The 16,511-nt window shown below is 36.4% G+C and overlaps 1 protein-coding gene across 1 annotated transcript in view; it reads left to right on the top strand.

Moving 5' to 3' along the window:
- Window positions 1-16,511, top strand: part of LOC120857009 (leucine-rich repeat-containing protein 7) — a 156,944-nt gene that overhangs the window by 65,089 nt on the left and 75,344 nt on the right. The window contains exon 13 of the mRNA XM_040232605.1: window positions 2,560-2,679. Coding sequence (XP_040088539.1) covers window positions 2,560-2,679 — 120 coding nt within the window. The remainder of the gene's footprint in view (window positions 1-2,559; window positions 2,680-16,511) is intronic.

The raw sequence follows: 16,511 nt of genomic DNA, 5'->3' as shown, positions 1-16,511 counted from the left end.
AAATGTGAACCCACTACATAATTCTCTTTTGGGTTCCTCCCTCCCAAACATAAATGTTTCACAGTATTTCCATGTTTGAAAACTGAAGTCACTCCTCGAGTGTCTCACTTAAGTGAAACAAAGAAGCCAGAGCATTCTGGAAATGAATAAAGGAAATTGCTTTCAGGAAATTCCTTTACTCTTATTGTCTATTCAGAGTATTTTCTTTTTTCATGTGTCTGTGTATTTATGTTCTCTTTGGCCCCTGTAACATATAGAAATTGGTAGAGTTGTTAGTTCTAATTTTAAAAAGAGAAAGATTAATTGGTAAATGAATGAAGAATCTATATCATCATGATCTTAGGATTTTGACTAAGGGTTTTAGCCTTTTTTAACATTAAAAAGAATCTTGCAATTTCAGTTGTTCTCTGTGACTAAGAGTCATGTTGGGGCAGCTGATGGAAGTTTAATGGAGGAAACAGTGATAAAGATGGGGATGAAATGGAGAAAAAAAGGATTATTTGTGCTTAATTCTGGCCACTTTGAAAAACTCTGTGTTCCACACACTGAGCTAGTTGAACATATTTATAATCCCACTTTACTGGCAAAGAAATCAAACCAGCAATGACATGCATACTAAAAATTCAAAAAGAAAACTGTCCAGTAGTGCCCACTCTGCATAATTGTATTTTAACTGCTTAATTTTAGAAATTTTATGTCATAATATTAGCTAGAAAAATTATGCATGGGCATGTACAAACACTAATCTCTAAAAATAAAAATTAGAAAATTAATGCTTGAAATCAGGCAGATAGATGGTCATTGAGGAGCTGTCTGGTTATTTTCAAGTAATATATATGTTACATTATGTTAAAGTGAAATCACTCAGTCGTGTCCAACTCTTTGTGACCCCGTGGATTGTAGCCTACCAGGCTCCTCCATCCATGGGGTTTTCCAAGCAAGAATACTAGAGTGGGTAGTCATTTCCTTCTCCAGGGGATCTTCCCAACCCAGGGGTCTGGGTCTCCCACATTGTAGGCAGATGCTTTAACGTCTGAGCCACCAGGGAAGTCCTCTTAAATATGTTAACCTATATCTGATTTTCAAGCAAACACAGGTGAATTCACTCCTAACTAGGCCAGGAACCTTAATTCAATAGCTTTTTCCTCTTTTTTTCATACTTTCTGATACTCATGAAAAAGGAATTCACACAGTCAAAATACAAGAAGAAAACGGAATCATTTCCTTACTTTCACTATATCCACGAGACCCCAGAAAAATTTCACCTAAATTTTAATTAATTTTGTCATAATAAATATTATTTTAACAGTTCCAAGCAATGCTTTTTAAAAATGCATGTAATCAAAATGCAGATAGGATCATTATATAATTGTTTTGTAAAGGAGAACAGTTAGGACCACTCAGTATAACTGGATGAAGCCTGGCAAGCAGCGCATCTGCACCATATTATGAAGAGAAGAATGGCCCAGTTCTCTCATTCCAGGGTTGGAGGACAATTCTTCACACAAAGAACTGCACATACACTCTCTAACCAGACTTTCTGTATCCACAGGGATCCTCCAAAATATGTGGGGTAAATGCATAAGAAACACTGACTATAATATCTCACCACATAAGAATTCCCCAGGAAATCAGGCAGTACTTGTATATCCTATAGGCATGAGGAGAAAAAAGTCTGTACAAAAAGTTAATCTGCTTCGACAGGAAAAATATCCCACTATTGAAGCCCTCCATAGGAGGCTGTCTTTCTCTTGGTTTATCATTACCTTCTGTTACTTAGATCAGATTACAAATGCCTCCCAAAATATCTAGTAGTAATAATAACAGAGACAGGAGTATTGTTATTTGTTAAAAAATAATAAGCAGTAAACCAGCCAAAAATAAAATATATATGAATAGTTTAATCTTTAATGTATAAATGATCTACACAAATAAATTTGGAGTCAAAACAATTAGGATTTATTTAAACTGAAATTCTAACAGCCCAATACTTTTTGATGTGTTAATTTTTCCTCTAAGTGATCTATAGATAATGTCATAGTTTACCATGAATCTCACACTATGCTAGTGTTAACATCATTGTAGATTAGTGCAAGACACATTCTCCCAGAATCAGTACAGCTTTATAAAATTTGTTTTAGATTATGGTTTGGAATATTAGAAATTACATACTGTATATTGTATGGTTTCAGTTTATATTCTAAATGTTAAGATAATACTAAAGAAGTAACTTAAGCAACTTTTAAATGTGCTTTGTAACAATTGGTTAATTTTATTCTGATTATTTTTATTCTAGTACTGCAAATTTAAACTTCTCTTTAAAATTCAGTAAATAACTCTAAGATGGTTATTTTAATTGAATTTCTCATTGCTTCCAAAAAGCTATTAATTTACAATTCTTATCAAGTAAATAGTGGATAAAATACCTCCAGTTTAGGATATATGTTTTTCTGCAATTAAAAAAAAGTGATTTTACCATAATCATTAGGGACTCTTTTCAGAAAACTATGATAAACTTCTATTACATCACTAAAGAATGCCATACCATTTTTGCAATAGACCCCGTCCCAGCAAAGCAACATTTTAGACAATGGACAAGAAGATGTATCTCCTAGTGGCCAATGGAATCCTTATCCTCTTGGGAGGCGGGATGTACCTCCGGACACCATTACTAAAAAGGTAACCAATTTCAAATTAATGACACAAAGCGTGAACCTTGCATATCCATTGTAATATGTAATCCATATCTTGTGTCTTAACATCATTTCTAACTTTGTGATAAATTTAGGCTAAATACTATCCTACAATAGGGAGTTTGGCTAACTGTTTTAAGTGTGTTGAAAAAAATGAAAAGTGAATATTGCCAAATGTTCAGAGCTGGTAATGAATTTTTATAAACAACATCCTGCCACCTCTCTGAAAATTTATCACCTCTTATTAATGCCTGACACCCACCTTTGAAGTACAAGTACAGGAAATTGTGTAGTGTATACTTTCTGAGTTCTGATTCAGCAGCATAGTGTAACCAATTTGTATAAAATGAAATTTGACCACTAAAAGATTGATTCATCACCTGTAAAATCATAGCAACTCATTCATCCTGTCATTCATTCATTAAACACTTAATGAGCAACTGTATGTATGAAGCAGCACTACTGTGTTGAGGTCTTGCTAGATATTAGGGCCCAAAAATGAATAAGATATAGTGTGGTGTCTTACCTCTAGAACCTGTTAGTCTGGTGAGATAGGCTGAGTGATAAGTAGGTGATTATAATACTTCCTGTTAAATCACCATAAAAGGAGTAAAAAGAAAGCTCTAACTGAGAAGATAACTGCAACATATATGTAGGACAAGAGATGAATATTCCAGAATATATTTTTTAAAACTTCTACAAAAAATATGAAAAGATGGATAACACAATACCAAAAGTATGGTAAAAATAAAAGCAATTGGGAGAGTAAGTTAATATTAAAACTGAACTTTTTATTAATCAGGAAAAAGCAAAAAGGTATTATTTTAAACCTACTAGACTATCAAAAATTAAGAAATATGAAACTATAAGCTGTTTCCAAGTATAAGAGTAGTGGGCACTCCTTTATACTTCTTGAAAGAGTATAAAATACAATCACATTGACAATAAATTTTCTTATAAAAGCTGAATATGAATATATCCAACATTCCAACAATTGCCCTCCTAAGATATCCTAGCAAAACTCTTGTGTATGTCATTCAAGATACTTGTAAAGCTTACAATGGTAGAAAACTGGATAAATCTGTCTATTAAAAGGACTGTGAGAAAGTAAATTCTGTTATTTACACAAAGGAATATTTTGCAGCAATGAACACTTGTTAGCTATAATTAGGATAACATGTATAAACTTTAGAAGCATAGTTTGAGTGAGGAACAAGTTTCAGGTGATGGCACACATCAAGAGCAAAAAATAAAGCAAATGCAACTGAATCAATTAAAAAGAATTCCATATTTATAAGTCTCAAAAACAAGTAAAACTAAAATATATTATTTAGGCACAAGTATATGAGTGAGAAAACTTTTTATAAGGGAATGGTTAGCAAAACATTTAGGATTATGGTTGTCTCTAAAGAGATAGGATCTAGGGATAGGATGATCAGGGAGGAAGCTGATAGTAGTAGTAGTATTCTGTTTCTTCAGCTGAATTGTGGTTCTTACACTCTAGTTCTTAAGCTCATGAATGTTCATTTTGTAATTGTGCTTCATAACATATACTCTACACAATCACATACTTTCTTTGTAACTTAAGTGATTTCTTCCCTTGATGAATGCTTCAGTGCTTTTTTAAAAATATACATTAAATGTCAAATTATTTTACACAAAAATTGTTACTATCTTGGTTTTCAGGTGTTATACAAGTTATTAATCTGCCTATTGAGCAATATCCAGCACTGCAGATAAATACAGTCCTGTGAGGATGGAATACAGGGCTGGGAGAGCACCTGGAAAGGACACCTATTTAGTAAAGAAATTGAAGAAAGTTAAGAGAGAAGGATTGGAGAAGGCAATGGCACCCCACTCCAGTACTCTTGCCTGGAAAATCCCATGGATGGAAGAGCCTGGTAGGCTGCAGTCCATGGGGTTTTGAAGAGTCGGACATAACTGAGCGACTTCACTTTGAATTTTCACTTTCATGCATTGGAGAAGGAAATGGCAACCCACTCCAGTGTTCTTGCCTGGAGAATCCCAGGGACGGGGGAGCCTGGTGGGTTGCCATCTATGGGGTTGCACAGAGTCAGACACGACTGAAACGACTTAGCAGCAGCAGCAGCAGCAAGAGAGAAGGATGGTGTGAAAATAAGGCCAGGAGTATAAGCATAAACCAGCGCTTTATCCTGAAAGAAATGGGAAGAAGTGTTTTAAACAGGGGAGAGCCATCATTAAAATTTTACCTGAAGAGCACTTTGACAGGTTTTCTGAGAAAGAATTGGAAAGGAGAAAGATTTGAGGCCATGCAACAAGTTACAAAGCTTCTCTTGTAATCCAAGGGAGAGTGGATGGACCAATGAGTGGTAGAGAGAAAATGCAAAGATTTGGTATATTCTTAAAAGATAGAGCCAACATGATCTTGTGATTGACTGTACATAGGGCATAAAAGACAGATAATAGTTCTAAGATTGATAACCAGGTTTCTAATTTGTATAAGTCATGATGTGCCATTCACTGAGGTGGGGTGGCAAAACGAGTGACAAGTGGAAGTGGAAGAGAGGAAGGGAGTTTAAGTTTTAATATGTTGATTTAAGACTTCCCTGGAAGGTCAGTGCTTAAGACATCATGCTTCCAAAGCAGGAGGCTGGAGTTCAATCCCTGCTCAGGGAACTAAGAGTCCACATACTATGCTGTGCAACAACAAAAAAAAGTTAAAATGTTGATTTGAGGTATCTTTTAGAAAATGAGTGGAAATTTTTAGTGGATATTTAGATATATTTTTCAGGAGTTCAGGAGAGAAATCTTAGTTGATGATACAAATTTAGCAATCATTAAAACATGTCATAACTGAGTCACGAATAAGACAGAAGACACAGAGCTCCACGGAACACCAACATATGACATGTTCTTAGAATTACAGAGAAGAAATGGCTAAATATTTTATCAATAAGGTTTTTTTCTACCACAAGCTATGGAAAATTTTAGTCTTGAACATTAAAGAAATATTTAGCTAACATAAGTAGACAAAATCTAGGCTGAGCCTCAGATTAATCCAAGATAATTGGAAAAGACCCTGACGCCGGAAAAGATTAAAGGCAAAAGGAAAAGAGGGCAGCAGAGGATGAAATCATTAGGCATCGCCAATTCAATGGACATGAACTTGAGCGAACTCTAGGAGATAGTAGAGGACAGAGGAGCTTGGCATGCTGCAGTCCATGGAGTCGCTAACAGTTGGACTTGACAACTGAACAACAAAGATAATTTTAAATACTTGGGGTTTTTCCCCTCTCCACTCTTCCATTCATATTGTTGGCTCTATCCTAAAATTGGTTCCTCTCATAATTATCAGATGGCTACCTATGACAGTTGAAGATAACAAGCTTCCTCTTTCAAGTTTATAAGGAGAGAGAACCAAGTTTCCAGTAGCTGTCTCTTACAAGCAAAGCCTTTCTTCCCTAAATCCCCCAACAAGCCTCTTTTTACATCTCACTGATCCAAAATAGCTAAGGATTTCTCACCCACAGCAAGATGAATAAAACTATATGATTGGCTTTGATTGGCTTTGACTGGAGTAGAATAGATGGGGCTTTCTACTCCAATGACAAGTAAAAAGCTGTAGAAGGAAAAAAACAAAGAAAAGTGACATCACCTTGGAACTCAAAAAAAAAATGTTAAGGAAGAGTCAACAGTATCACATGGTGACAAAAAAATCAAGCAAGATATGACTAAAGACTTTTTGACTTTAGCAACAAAAAGGTTATTGGTTGTCTTGGCAAAAGTAATTTATTTAATCAAAGGGGCTGAATCCATACTAACCAATGTTAAGAAATAGAGACAGAAAACTCAAAAAGTAGTTTCCTTTTAAAAAGCGAGAATTATGGTAGACTCTGGAAGAGGGTATGAGGAAGACAGAAGTGATTTTAAGATGGCAAACACCTGATTATATTTAAAGGCTGTTGAGTAATGATTGGTGAAGAGGAAATTAAAAGATCTCAGAAAAGTAGGAAAATTTACTTCTTTATGAAGAAAGAGGAGAAATTGAAGAAATACCTATCAGAGCCAAAGGATCCTTAAATAACCTGACCAAAGAAAAGAACCATATCACTTACTTGGTTGCAAAAGGCTTCAGTAATTTTCCCATAAAAGGAAAAGTTTTATTCATTTACTACTGTAAACAGAATGAATAGGTATTTACATTATCCATACATACATCCATTTTACATGAAATCTATTTTCAAAGTCCATGATATTATGTTTAATCATCTCAGCAGTACAACTCATGATGATCATTTGCTTGTTTCTCTCCTTGCTTTGAGAATCCCATGCAATTATCTATTGATTAAACATTTGTGAGCTAGTCCCTCTTATTAATAGCTAAATAATTGTTTAATCTATCCAAAAACTTTATTAATCATTTTGTAAAATAATGTAATATATCTTTAAATTTTCTGTATCGTTCATGTGTAAACTCATTTATATCTTCTTCCTACTATCATAAGCATTTTCTGAATACCCTATATTGTATAGCACTTTTGCCTAAAATCTGAAATTTCAGAACCTAAAATGGATATGTTTGCTATTACCTCACAGAGTAAAAAGAATGATGATTCCTTTAAATGTTCAATTTTAGTTTTTTATTATGTATTAATTGAGGATATCAAGTTAAGATTCTAGTGAGAATCAACCTAAAGAAATGAAAATGACAATAGGATTATTAGCCTGGGCTTCCAGATTGACTGAAATAGGTGTGAAAATGGTATTATTATTATTTGAGGTTATATTTTACTCTACAATTAATGTTTTTTATTTCAGTGTTAGTTTTACAGTTGTTCTGAAATGAGTAGGCATTAGGCTGGATAGGATGAAAGTGTGAAAGTGTTAGTAGCTCAGTCATGGCCAACTCTTTGCGACCCCATAGACTATAGCCCACCAGACTCCTCTGTCCAGGGAATTCTCCAGGCAAGAATATTGGAGTGAGTAGCCATTCTTCTCTAGGGAATCTTTCCAACCCGGGGAATTGAACCCAGGTCTCCTGCATTGCCATCAGAGTCTTTACTGTTCAGGGAAGCCTGAATAGGATGAGAATGAAGAATCAGAAATTAAACCACAAATGGAATGGGAATCAAAGGATATTAATTGGTGAAGTCTTAGCCAGTACCCCATTTGAGTCTGTTTCGCCAAGTCTCTGTAGAAGAGTTTTTCAATCTTATCTCTATGTCAAAAGATACTACTGTGATACTTCTACTGTGATAATCCTACTATGTAGCATTAATACTTTGATACTACTGTGATCAGACACCACTGTGATACTGCAGAGATTCAGTGGGGAATCCATTTTAGAAAGGCTTTGGTTGAACCTTTTACTCTCGGTTGTAGCTACTGTAGCTTTTGGTGATACCTATGGCTTTCCTGGTGGCTCAGACGGTAAAGCGTCTGTCTACAATATGGAAGACCTGGGTTCAATCCCTGGGTTGGGAAGATTCCCTGGAGAAGGAAATGGCAACCCACTCCAGTATTCTTGCCTGGAAAATCCCATGGACAGAGGAGCTTGGTGCAAGCTACTGTCCATGGGGTCGCAAAGAGTCAGGCATGACTGAGCGACTTCACTTTCACTTTCATGGCTATGCAGAGCTTCCCCAGTGGCTAGCAGTAAAGAATCCACCTGCAGTGCAAGAGCTGTAGGAGACACGGGTTTGATCCCTGGGTCAGAAAGATCCCATGGAGGAGGGCATGACAACCCACTCCAGTATTCCTGCCTGGAGAATCCCATGGACAGAGGAACCTGCAATGCTACAGTCCATAGGGTCATAAAGAGTTGGACATGACTGAAGCAACTTAGCACGCAAGCATGGCTATGCCTAGCAGTACTCCAAGCATTATGGGAGAACAAATTGTGGGTACCCACCAAGTTGTGGATCCAGAGATTTAGATATATAAAATAAACAAAATGTGTTCATCTATCAGAAAGAATTTTGCTCCTGCATCTACTGTCTTGTTCTATATATCTGGGAGTGGATAATATATAGCAAAGTGTTGAAGGTGTTAAATCTTAAGCTGTTTTTTAGTGGTAGTTTAAATTCTCTCTTGCTATGTCAGTCTCCAAAATCTTAAATTCTAATATCCATTATTTCAAAAAGTCTGTGAATCACTGCTAGAAGATGTCACAGTGAGGTAAATCCACCCCCACTCCTCGAATTCTAGGGAGTACTACTTTGAGCACTTTGAGAATTAGTTGAAACTTTGGTGGTGACTGAAAACAACAGTGCTGTCAGAAGGAGTGTTTGTATTTTAGTCGTCGTATCACATCATTGTTTTTACCTTCAGTCTATCGAATTATATTGCAGTCACCTTGGGAAGAACTATGAGGTACTATGGCAGGCATTGTGCTAAATACTTATTTGTTCATCTTATCCTCACAGCAATCATATGAGGTAAGCACTATTATTTTTGTACACTTTAATGAAAGAAGAAACTGAGTTTAGACTTTCTCAGTTGGAGACTTGGAGTTTAGGTTATTTGCCAAGATCACACACGTGCATGCTCAGTCCTGTCTGACTCTTTGTGACCTGATGGACTGTAGCTCGACAGGCTCCTCTGTCCAGAGATTTTCCCAGCAAGAACACTAGAGTGGGTTGCCATTTCCTACTCTAGAGGATCTTCCTGACCCAGGGATTGAATTCAGGTCTCCTGCTTTGCAGAAGCATTCTTTAAAACAAATGAAACTTAAATTATTTCCCTTCTTGTAAGAGTAAACCAAGAAACTTTAAAATTTCAGTGATATTAAATCTGAAAGTTTTCAATCTGTAAAGACTAGACATTCAAATCTCTTGCAACATTAGTGACTCTGCCCTCTTTCAAGTGTCTTTTGTTCTAAGTGCATAATGACTTGGCAGTTAGAGTAATAAAAATGGGTTTCAAGGTCAACATCAGGATGAATATAATTGAAGAAAAAGGTATTAAAATGCAGCTAAGTAAGTCTTGGCTTACAGATGACTTCTGTTGAGCTTGCCCATGGTTTTTCCACATCTACAATGCCTGCTCAACCATTCAGAGCTTCAAGATTTCCAGATGTTCATCATCTCTGAGGCATGCCCAAAAACTCACTAGAAGAAACTAAAAGAAATTTGAAAGAAATTATGTGGATTTTAGGCTTCCCTTGTGGTTCAGCTGGTAAAGAATCAGCCTGCAGTGTGGGAGACCTGGGTTTGACCCATGGGTTGGAAAGATACCCTGGAAAAGGGAAAGGCTATCCACTCCAGTATTCTGGCCTGAAGAATTCCATGGACTGTATAGTCCACAGAGTTGCAGAGTCGGACACGACTGAACCACTTTCACTTCCACTTATGTGAGGTTTGGTCATTTTTGTGTTCTTTTAATCCTTTCTTTCACAAACCCCCAAATCAGAATTTTTGCTTTTCAGACTGTATAAAGTATTAATATTAAAATTTGGTTAATTCATTAATAATCACTCCTTATTATAATCGTGCCATTTGTCACATTTCTTAGTATAACGCATTTTACTTAGTATAATGTATGTTTCTTTATATACTTATTTAGAAAATGTCTAAAATATATTTTGAAAATCTTAAATTGTTTTGCTGTTGAATACCATGCAGCCACACCATCGTCTGTGTTTAAAACAACCAAATCAAATTACCACTGGGATTGATTTTTCACTTGGTAATGAAAATCTGTCTGTTGTAGAATTTTTCACAGGGTAAGAATAGATTTATGTCATTTTTTAAATGAGAAGTAGATGTTTAAAAGAAAATCAACTTCAGCCATACATTTAGTAATTTAAATAAAATTGTTTAATTGCTGTGCTATAAAAAATCTTGGGGCTTCCCTAGTAGATCAGATGGTAAAGCATCTGTCTCCTGCAATGCAGGAGACCTGGGATCAATCCCTGGGTTGGGAAGATCCCCTGAAGAAGGAAATGGCAACCCACTGGTATCCTTGCCTGGAAAATTCCATGGACAGAGGAGCCTGGCAGGCTATCATCCATGGGGTCGCAAAGAGTTGGACATGACTGAGTGAAAAACACACACACACACACACACACATAAAAAATCTCATCTAAAATATATAATCTTCAAAGTTATAGTCATTGAAAAGTAATTTTCTCCAAAACTTTTGCCTTTAAAAACAAATATTGCTATCAGTAGTCTATATAAATATAGAACTGAAATAAATGCAACTACAGTTCTTGGCTTTTGCAGTTTAACTGAGAGTGGGCAGTGTTGCTGTTGGAATCCTTTATAAGGATTAAGGCAGGGGGCAGGAAGTGGGGTAGTGGTGGAGGGTGGATGTAGCTCACTTACATAGAAATAGAGAAAGTCTGGAGTAGATAAGAAACAGAAATGAAGATTTAAATATTGGGAAACATAGGGATGGCAGTAAGTAGAATAAATTTTGACGCTATAAGAGAGCGAGACAGATGTGGATGAAGCAGATAGGAAAATCAACTGAGTAAACCTTACATACGAGAGATAAGAGACAGGGAAATAGATAGGCTTCCTATTTCCATCACAAACATAAGAGTCAAGAATATCTGTTCTAGTTTAAAGAAAAATTGAAATTAAAAAAATTCTGAAACTTTAGTGAATGTCAATGCGATAGCTAAACTCTCCTTTTGTACAGAAAGAAATATGTCAAGTAGTGTAAGTTTTGCCTGAGAATTTGTATTTTTTCCCTCCTAAAACAATATACATTATTAACTGTGAAGAATACCCAGGAATAATGTCTTGACTTCATCAGTCCACAAGCAAATGAAAACAATATTCTCTATTATTGTGAGTAATGCCAAGCACAATTCTGGCTTCCTCTTTTCTGATTCTTTCCCAAGCCTCATTTTTCTCCTCTGATAGCAAAGTTTGCACTGGTTGGAGTATATTTTTCTTCTGGTAGACTCAGCCATCTGGTAGACTTGGTCATCACAGAAACTCAACAACAGATTGGAATTCTTTTATAGAATCATTTTGAGCCCCAAACATTTTTATAAACAGTCGGGAAGGAGATCTTTTTGAGTGAGTTGGTAGGTTGAGATTCTCCTTGCTTCTTTCAACCATCCTCTTCTCGTCACTCCTACTCATGTTGGTGTCACTTCTACTGAGGCTTCTGGACTTCTAGAAAAAATAGCAGTTGAATACATTTGCTGTCAGTAAGCTCTGCCACCAAAATGAGAAGAGAGTCAGTGAAATGGTAGATTGATGAAGTCAATACAATTATAGATTTCTTTAATTATTAAAAGCCAATAAACAAAAAATTTTAGACCTATCTGTTGTCCCCAGAGTTATTTCTTACACAGATATATTCAGAATTTTTCTCTTGACCAAAAGCCACTTTCTCCCAGGAGCTTAAGTTTTAAAAGGAAAGTGGAACCATGGGAAGATACCAAATGTGTCCAAATGAAAAAGAACCTCTATTTCTAACAAAACTTTGAATATGGCTCTCTAGATCTAGATGACGCAATTCTACTTTTCTGGGAGTTTGGGATTTCAGAAATAATCTAGAACTGAATATCTGTGTGAATAGTATGTATTTACACCTTAATTTCACACATCAGTTAAAAGTGTTTTTAGCGCAAACACATCAGTTGCCTGAAGGGCTGTCATAATTACCACAGATTAGGAAGGGTTAAGAATAGAAGTAAACAGGTGAAAATTATATTTTATGAGACTTTTATGGTTAAGGATCAACTATTGATGATATTTTTAGCATCCATCAAACACTAGACAGCTCAGTGGAAATGTAGAAAAGGCAGATTTGATCCCTGGGTCGGAATGATCCCCTGGAGGAGAGAAATGACAACCCACTCCAGTATTCTTGCCTCTTCCTCCATGGAGAGAGGAGCCTGGTGGGCCATAGTCCATGGGGTCGCAGAGAGTTGGACATGCCTGAGTGACCGAGCATACATCAAACACCTATTGAGAGCTCATTGAAATTCTTCAGGCTTATATTTAGTGACTATATATTAAGAAATATCCACTAATTTCCCTTCCCTAACAAATACATGCTTCTGTCCAGCATGGTCTTTATGGAATAAATATATTATTGTTCTAGAAGAGGATAAAAATGCACTGTTTAAAGTTCTACAAATTCAGTTCAGTTCAGTAGCTCAGTCGTGTCTGACTCTTTGCGACCCCATGAATTGCAACACGCCAGGCCTCCCTGTCCATCACCAACTCCTGGAGTTCACCCAAACCCATGTCCATTGAGTCGGTGATGCCATCCAGCCATCTCATCCTCTGTCATCCCCTTTTTTCCTGCCCCCAATCCCTCCCAGAATCAGTCTTTTCCAATGAGTCAGCTATCTGCATGAGGTGGCCAAAGTACTGGAGTTTAGCTTTAGCATCATTCCTTCCAAAGAAATCCCAGGGGTGATCTCCTTCAGAATGGACTGGTTGGATCTCCTTGCAGTCCAAGGGACTCTCAAGAGTCTTCTCCAACAACGCAGTTCAACAGCATCAATTCTTCAGTGCTCACCTTTCTTCACAGTCCAACTCTCACATCCATACATGACTACTGGAAAAACCATAGCCTTGACTAGACGGACCTTAGTTGGCAAAGTAATGTCTCTGCTTTTGAATATGCTATCTAGGTTGGTCATAATTTTCCTTCCAAGGAATAAGTGTCTTTTAATTTCATGGCTGCAATCACCATCTGCAGTGATTTGGGAGCCCTCCAAAATAAAGTCTGACACTGTTTCCACTGTTTCCCGATCTATTTCCCATGAAGTGATGGGACTGGATGCCATGATCTTCATTTTCTGAATGCTTTGCTTTAAGCCAACTTTTTCACTCTTCTCTTTCACTTTCATCAAGAGGCTTTTTTAGTTCCTCTTCACTTTCTGCCATAAGGGTGGTGTCATCTGCATATCTGAGGTTATTGATATTTCTCCCGGCAATCTTGATTCCACCTTGTGTTTCTTCCATTCCAACATTTCTCATGATGTACTCTGCATAGAAGTTAAATAAGCAGGGTGACAATATACAGCCTTGACATACTCTTTTTCCTATTTGGAACCAGTCTGTTGTTCCCTGTCCAGTTCTAACTGTTGCTTCCTGACCTGCATATAGGTTTCTCAAGAGGCAGGTAATGTGGTCTGGTATTCCCATCTCTCTCAGAATTTTCCACAGTTTATTGTGATCCACACAGTCAAAGGCTTTGGCATAGTCAATAAAGCGAAGTAGATGTTTTCCTGGAACTCTCACTTTTTTGATGATCCAGCGGATGTTGGCAATTTGATCGCTGGTTCTTCTGCCTTTTCTAAAATCAGCTTGAACATCAGGGAGTTCACGGTTCACGTATTGCTGAAGCCTGGCTTGGAGAATTTTGAGCATTACTTTACTAGCATGTGAGATGAGTGCAACTGTGCGGTAGTTTGAGCATTCTTTGGCACTGCCTTTCTTTGGGATTGGAATGAAAACTGACCTTTTCCAGTCCTGTGGCCACTGCTGAGTTTTCCAAATGTGCTGGCATATTGAGTGCAGCACTTTCACAGCATCATCTTTCAGGATTTGAAATAGCTCAACTGGAATTCCATCACCTCCACTAGCTTTGTTCATAGTGATACTTCCTAAGGCCCACTTGACTTCACATTCCAGGATGTCTGGCTCTAGTTGAGTGATCACACCATCGTGATTATCCGGGTCATGAAGATCTTTTTTGTACAGTTCTTCTGTGTATTCTTGCCACCTCTTCCTAATATCTTCTGCTTCTGTTATGTCTATAACATTTCTGTCCTTTATCAAGCCCATCTTTGCATGAAATGTTCCCTTGGTATCTCTAATGTTCTTGAAGAGATCTCTAGTCTTTCCCATTCTGTTCTCTTCCACTGTTTCTTTGCATTGATCGCTGAGGACAGCTTTCTTATCTCTTCTTGCTATTCTTTGGAACTCTGCATTCAGATACTTATATCTTTCTTTTCCTCTTTTGCTTTTCACTTCTCTTCTTTTCACAGCTATTTGTAAGGCCTCCCCAGACACCCATATTGCTTTTTTGCATTTCCTTTCCATGGGGATGGTCTTGATCCCTGTCTCCTGTACAATGTCACAAACCTCAGTCCATAGTTCATCAAGCACTCTATCTATTAATCTAGTCCCTTAAATCTACTTCTCACTTCCACTGTATAATCATAAGGGATTTATGTCATTTAGGTCAGACCTGAATGGTCTAATGGTTTTCCCTGCTTTCTTCAATTTAAGTCTGAATTTGGCAGTAGGGAGTTCATGATGTGAGCCACAATCAGCTCCCAGTCTTGTTTTGCAGACTGTATATAGCTTCTCCATCTTTGGCTGCAAAGAATATAATCAATCTGATTTCAGTGTTAACCATCTGGTGATGTCCATGTGTAGACCTTCTCTTGTGTTGTTGGAAGCAGGTGTTTGCTATGACCAGTGTGTTCTCTTGGCAAAACTCTATTAGCCGTTGCCCTACTTCATTCCATATTCCAAGGCCAAATTTGCCTGTTACTCCAGGTGTTTCTTGACTTTCTACTTTTGCATTCCAGTCCCCTATAATGAAAAGACATATTTTAATCTACAAATTAAAATATGTCAAATAATCCAAAGAATGATTATATGAATTATAAACTAAGGGTTCAAATTTAGCCTTGAGAATTTTAAACTGAACTTCTTTCAGGCTACCAGGATCAGAACTATTATTCAGATCAACTGAATATACCCTTTTAAAACAAGGTCATTAATTGATTATCATGTTACTTGTTCTAGTGAGTCTATGCAGCCATGCCTTTTGCTATACTAGAGGAATAAGAATGAATGTATCCAGTTAGATTCAAATCTCCCTATAATTGGTATTATTTATGGGAGAGAGAAAAGGCTGAAGATATATAAAGACTTCCTTGCTAAATGAGAATTAATTGCCAAAGCAAGGGTACATGGCTGGTAGGAAGTCAAAATTTTCTTGAAAATGGGATCCTTCAGAGGCAGTTCCACACACTTAGTAGCTGAATCAGGAAGAAAAGCTTGAAGAAATCAATGAAATAATATCCTCTATTTAATGATCCATTTCAAATACTTCTTTTGTTAATCTGAACAGTCAGGATGATGTATTTTAATCAGTTGACTTTAGTATTATTTCAGTCATTGGTATATTTAAAACCTATTCTACTTCTATTATGCAATTAAATTTGTTCTCAGAAATAATGCAGGTAGGAAGTTGCAGAAATGTCAATGGAAAATTTCTTGTCTAACTTTCAGAAACAGTGACAGATGAATAAAGTATTGTTAGTTCCACAGTTGTTTTTGTACTAGACTTTCTTACTTAATTACAGCATTAATTCTTTAACTTATAAAGCATATTACTTTATCTCCTAATGCCAATACAAAAAATATAGCTGTATCCAGTAGTAAGGGACATCACTGTCATAAAATCTGGAGATTGTTCTCATCCAGACTGATTCTAAATTATTTCCTTAATAAAAGTGAGAGCCCAAAGAGTGTCTATCAAATGGTTCTTAAATGACAGGTAAAAAAAACTTTGTCACAGATTAAACAAATAGAAACCATGGCCGATTAAACTACTTATTTCATCAATCCTTAACATTTGTTCCTTAAAAAAAACAAATAGTTGACTTCAGAAAATGGAGATAACAATACTATTTATACTATCTTCATTTCAGAAGAATTTTAAGAGCAAAAAGAAAATGTGAATTTGACCCATTGTAATGAAAATCTCTGTGATTGAATATGTAGTTTGAAGGCCTAAACAATATGATAACTGGCAGATGATTAAGGATTGCTGCCACATGGAGACTATTAAAATGATAAGATTCCATTTTGTGTCATTTGATTTTTATCTGATTACTCC

The sequence above is a fragment of the Oryx dammah genome, unplaced genomic scaffold (genome assembly GCF_014754425.2).
Source record: "Oryx dammah isolate SB20612 unplaced genomic scaffold, SCBI_Odam_1.1 HiC_scaffold_28, whole genome shotgun sequence".
NCBI classification, from domain to species: Eukaryota; Metazoa; Chordata; class Mammalia; order Artiodactyla; family Bovidae; genus Oryx; species Oryx dammah.
The sequence above is the reverse complement of the archived record's forward strand: the minus strand, read 5'-3'. Positions and strand labels throughout refer to the sequence as shown.